This window comes from Tetrahymena thermophila, assembly GCF_000189635.1.
Source record: "Tetrahymena thermophila SB210 genomic scaffold scf_8254364, whole genome shotgun sequence".
NCBI lineage: Eukaryota > Ciliophora > Oligohymenophorea > Hymenostomatida > Tetrahymenidae > Tetrahymena > Tetrahymena thermophila.
The window spans coordinates 1-6048 of record NW_002476148.1 but is presented as its reverse complement, the minus strand read 5'-3'; the positions used below and the strand labels follow the sequence as shown (position 1 = coordinate 6048).

General features: G+C 16.6%; 2 protein-coding genes across 2 annotated transcripts; both read right to left on the bottom strand. All coding sequences in view use genetic code 6, as the record gives it.

Annotated features, from left to right (window-relative positions):
- Positions 1–1923: 1923 nt before the first annotated feature.
- Positions 1924–4075, bottom strand: TTHERM_01676220 (hypothetical protein; the record flags this gene model as incomplete). Its single annotated transcript, XM_001029237.4, has 10 exons — positions 1924–2008; positions 2175–2246; positions 2308–2397; positions 2535–2624; positions 2694–2783; positions 2877–2966; positions 3094–3183; positions 3441–3533; positions 3731–3820; positions 3876–4075. The coding sequence occupies 10 exons, from the start codon at positions 4073–4075 to the stop codon at positions 1924–1926; spliced, it is 990 nt and encodes a 329-aa protein (XP_001029237.4).
- A 1119-nt stretch (positions 4076–5194) lies between these two features.
- Positions 5195–6040, bottom strand: TTHERM_001676219 (hypothetical protein; the record flags this gene model as incomplete). Its single annotated transcript, XM_012800322.1, has 4 exons — positions 5195–5309; positions 5489–5578; positions 5688–5777; positions 5972–6040. Coding segments are annotated over 4 exons (363 nt in total), but the record flags the coding sequence as incomplete, so codon positions are not given.
- Between the last annotated feature and the right edge of the window lie 8 nt (positions 6041–6048).

Genomic DNA, 6048 nt, shown 5'->3' with positions numbered 1-6048 from the left:
GCTTATAAATAAATAAATAAATAATAAAATTTTAGATTGTACTAAAATAAATTGAATATATAAAAGGGGGTAGTTATTAAATATTTAAGAGGACTTTACATTAAAAAAGTTAAAAATGTATTAATTAATATTCAATAAGATTGTAATTTTTTTGAAAATATATCTAAGAAATATTTAATAAATTAAATTTGAATATAGCAAGTAAACAATAAAGAATTGATTATTAAATATGGAAGAATACAAAAACAAATAAACTATTTATTTAAATATGAAGTTGGTACGAGTTTTTAAAGATTCACAGCTTTGATAAACAATTTGTTAAATATTCTTAATAATTAATTAGCGAGTAACTTTAAAAGATATTTAATTAAACTGTAATTGATGATTTATGCAAACAAATAAAAAAATATATGAAATAGGATGTAAAATTTTTGATAACATTGGAAGATGAATGAATTCTTATACTATATCAATGATTTATTATAATAGCATGTAAGTTAAGCAAAAATTTAACTCTTATTTGAATTAAAATAAGAATTTTTATTTTTAAAATAAAAAAATAATTAGTCTGTAAAAATTACTTTTATTAAGAGAGCCACAAAAAATTTATGCAAATAAATATAATTAAATAGTGAGTAAAAAAAATTAAATTTTATTCAAATTTAAGAAAGCTATTCAATTCAAACTATGATAAAAAAACAGCTGGTAATATTTAAAGATAGATTCATTCATTCATTCTGATATTATAAAAGACAGTAAGATTATTTATTTATTTACTTTGAAAAATGCATTTATTTATTTATTTACAAATTGAATTATGATAACCCAAATAAATAAATAACTAAATATAGTAAAATTAATTAGTATTCAGAAATATTTTAAAAAAAATATTGTAGGTTTGTTTATTTCTTTTTTAAATATAAAATTAAACAAATAAGAAAAATGAAAATTAAATTTAAATGGAAAATAAAATTTTTAACCAATAAATAAATAAAATTTAGTTAGAGAAGCAAACTGATAGAGTATGTGCTCTTAGAATCAAATTGATAGCCATTAGAATGAATACTATAATATGAATCACATAGAGACACAACTTAATTTATAATGATCTAAAATATAAAAAAGTTATAATGTATAAAATATGTAATAAATTAATATTTATTTTTATGTATTTATTTGTTTATTTATATATTTTTATATCTTGTAAACTTCATTTAATTAACAATTTTTTTTTTTTTAAGTACATTCATATCATTTTCAAAACTAAATTTAAATTCTTTTTATGTTAAATTTGAGATTACTTTTAATAATTATTTCATTTAAAATTTAAAAGAGCAAAAATAAATTTTTTAGTTATTATAAAATAAAAAATTAATTTTATTAAAATTTATTTGCTAATTCAAATTACAAATTATTTTAAATTTAATAATTAAAAAAATTAATATATTTTAAAGTTAATTTATTGAAATGTAGAAAAAATTGTTAAAATAATTAAAATAATAATATTGTAAAATTTATGATTTATTTTTATACAGTTATTTTTAAATTCGAAAGTGTTGAATTATCATAATTTATTAATTAAGATGCCATTTTTATTTACAATAGGCAAAATTTATTATTTTTATTTAATTTTTCAGAAGATTTACAAATTTTTTGGAGTATGTTTATATTATTTTTTTCATAGAATTAAAAATAATTTAAAAATCTAATTTATAATATTTTATTTAAAAAAAAATATAAATAAAAATGAATTATAATTTTAAACAAGTGCCATATATATAAAGAAGAATTTATAATTATTTTTGGATTTCATTTTTTTAATAAATTTAACAAAAATTGTTATTTATAAAATTATAATAAAAATTAAAATTATGAAATATTATTTTTATTTTAAAAAATATATGATTTACTAAACATAAATTTTCAAACAACTTTTAATTAAACTAGCCTTAAAATTTTAAGTGCTTTTTATTTATGTGCAATTCTTTCATTTTCTTACTCACACCAACTATTTTAAATGATTTAATAATAATAGATTGAAATACAAATGATAAATAATATAGTTATTCATTAATTTTTAAAATAAAATTGTAATCAAAAACTATCTTTTTTTTTAACATATTTTGATACTTTCTAAGAAGAAAGTTTAAACTTTATAATAAAAATAAAATTACAGATAGAGACCAATGACTTTAATATTTTTGCTTTCAAGAATATGCTTTGATTTTAATAATCTTTCATCTTTTCTAATATTTTTTAAGAGTTTTAAAAATTAATTAATCAAGTTGATTTAAACATAATAATTACATTAAATGACATTCTAAAATTTATAGATTAGCTAAACTCTGCAGACATTAATCGATTCTTAAATATCCTTAGTTAGTTATTTTGTTATTGCTAAATTTAAATAAAAAATAAAAATTAATTTTAATATTAAAATGTTTTTTTTTAAAAATTCAATCAAAAATAAATAAAGAGAAAGAATAATAAAACATTTTTAAGCATTATAAAATGAAATATTTAAAATTTTTTACAATACACTGAGAGTTAAATTTTCAAGCAAAGAGCAGTTTGTTAAACCTGTTGCAATACTTATGGCTCCTTAATCTCCTATGTTGTTGTTGCTTTTTAAAAAATGGTTTTTAATCTTTAATCTCTAAATAAATAATCTTTCTAAATTTAATTGGATTTACTCAAGCTCAAAATTTAAATTTCTAAGATTTTTGAGGTTGCTTAAACTTATGCTAACTTCATGTGCCCCTTCATGACTAATTTCATTTCCACTTTTATTATTAATTTAAAAAATGTTTAATTAGTTTTATTATTAAAGTGCTGTGAAAATATTAAATTTAAAAAAAATAAATAATTATATTTACAATAAGCTAAACGTTAAATCTGTTATTTAAGTGCAATTTTTCATACCCATAGCTATACTAACTGCTCCTTTATCACCAAATTTACATTTACTTTAAATAGAAAAAATATTTTTCAGATTGATAGATAATTCATTAAGTTACTAATCAAACTTATTTATAAGGACAAATGATAAAAATAATTCAATTTTAAAAGTTAATATTAAAAAATGCTATCTACTATAAAAATAATCCTAATTTTGTAAGACTAATGCAGTTTCTAAGAGCTAAACCTATTGCATTGACTCCTTCATCACTAATCTCATTTTCACTAATATTATTTGTTAAATTTAAATTTAAAATATTCAAAATTTATAATAAAATATTAATAAATTCTAAATATTTGTTTAAATTTAATTCGTATTTATTAATAGTTTGGCTATTAAATTTATTTTTTTTTGTTAATTTTATGGTAAAATGCTAATTATTTTATAAAAATAATTTTTTTTCTTCTTAATTTATGTTTTTTTCTAAAAATTTTTATCAAAATTTATTAACTTTGTAACAATATTAATCATAAGCTTTTACCTCAATCCGATTGTTAATTTAGTAATCTAATTGCTAAATCTATGTAATGTTTTGCCTAAAGAAAATACTGAATCATCTCTTATATTATTATATCTAAATTTATTAAATAAAAATGCTAAATAAAAATATCTTATCATCATTTAAAAAAAATTTTCAAGAGATAATTAAGTTAATGAACCGTTTCAAAAGTAACTAAGTAAGTAGTTAATGAAGAAAGTAAATAAGTAAGTATGTATAAGTATATAAGTATATTTGTATATTTGTATATAAGTTTGTAAGTAAATAATTACCCAAGCCAAATTTCTAGGTCTTTTATTGTTTAAATTGAATTTAAAACTTCTAATAATTCAGATACTCCATTTTAATCAATATTATTTCCACTTAAATATGAAAAAGAGCTATTTTAATTATAATATGAATATTAAAAGCAATTACTAGAGGTCTAGTTATAATTTTTCTAAATTTAGGCATTTTTTAAGATATTAAGCCAAATAATGTGCTCCTTCATATTAGATTTTATTGCTGCTAAATATTAATTTGATAAGTTAAATAGTATTGTTTTTTATTAAATATTTTAAATTAAGCTTAAGGAAAGTATAAAAATATTAAAATTAGCATAATAATAATGAAATCATCTACATTAAATTGAGCTAGAAGGTATCCAAGCTTTTAAATTCCGGTAAATCCTCCATTAATAACTAAATCTAGTGAGCTTGTATTTTCTAATCTCTTTTATTTATTTAATTGATCAATAATAAGTTAATATCCATATAATTTAAATAATAGAGAGAAGGAAACTTTTTACTCAAGATTTAAAGTAAAAAATTTAATATTTTTGCACTCAGTTAGATAAGACTTCAGTTTAATTATTTATTCGTCATCAATTTGACAATAACTTTTTAATGAAATAATTCAATATTTTTAAATAAATTATAAGAAATAGGAATAAAAACAAATTTTGTGCTTACTTTAATTATAAATCAAGATGTGTTAAAGAAATCATTTCAGATTATAAAAACTTTAATAAGATTAAAAATAAATTTAAAAAATATTAAATTAAAATGTTTTTACAAGATCTTCTAAGTTGAAATAGGTGTTATTCTATTATGACATTTTTTTTTTCGCAATAAACATTTATTTAAACACTCAATAATTTTTGGAAAAAATTTTAATTAAATTTTACTTTATTAATTCTAATAAATTAATCTGATAATTTACTGTTTTTTCTATTATAATCTTACTTATAAATTTAATTAAATAATTATCAACTTATTAATTAAATATTTAATATTAATAATTTTTTTTAAAATAAGATTTCATTCTACATTAATTCATCGAAAGTAAGTCATTTTTTTTAAATACTAAATTAAATTTGTATGAAATATCCTACATAAAAATCCTAATAAATATAAATTACATATTTTTTTTAAATTATTTTTGAATAAAATTAGAAAAGTAGAATTATCAAATATAATTTTTTTTTTATGAATTGCACCAAAATATGAATTTCTGAAAATTATGATTTTTATTAAAAAAGCTACAATTATAAAAAAATTTAAACAAAATTTTATTCATACAATAAAAGTACGTTATATATATTTATAGAAAATATTCTCAAATTTTTATTTTTAAAATATTTAGTTTTTTAACAAATCGCATAAAATATTAATAATTATATTTGTAAATATTAGCAATATGTTTTTATTGAATTCAATATACAGATCAATCAATCAATCATCCATCAAATATATTTATCATTCATCATCATAAGTAAAATATTTGGTTACCAATCTCTTCATTTTTAATATCCTTTTATCAAGTCTTTTAATTTTAATTTGGTCTAGTTAATAGTCCATATAATAATTATAACTAAATGATTTTAATAATAGATTTTGTTATATATATAAAAACTATTAAAAAATAAGTAAATAATAGTAAATGCTATTTTTTAAGTAAATCAAAATGCTGTTATTTATTTTTATTAAAACAGTTTTCTATTGATTAAAAATATTAATAATAATTCGAATAATTTTTTCTTATTAAATTACCTAAAACGAAGATCTAAAGTGGTTAATTTTTAACATTTTTCTAATGAGTCTACTATTTATTTCACTCCTTCAAATTAAACATCGCAACCTCTAATAAATTAAATTATTTTTGTAAATATAAGACACCAAAATTTAATAAAAAATAAATTATTTTTTAATAATAATGATAGATTATTTATTATAAAAATTAAGAAGATACGACATATTCAGATATAAATTAGAGAGCTTCAAACATTTTTATAAGCAAAAAGAAATGTTCTATGCTCCAATCGGTCCAATATTGTTCCAACTTTTATTTTTTTATTATTGTTTATTTTAAAAATAATCGAATTAATATTATTAAAGAATTCTATGAGCTTTTATAATAAGAGATTTATTTTGTAAAAAAAATATCACTCAAATTATTTTTCTATTTCTTATAATTGTAAAAATTGATTGTATATTATTTTGATTAATTCTTAAAAAATAATTATTAACAATTACCATATAATAAGATTTAAATTAATTAAATCTGAAAGTTTTTCTAATGATTAGGATAAATACTGAGTTCCTAAAACTCC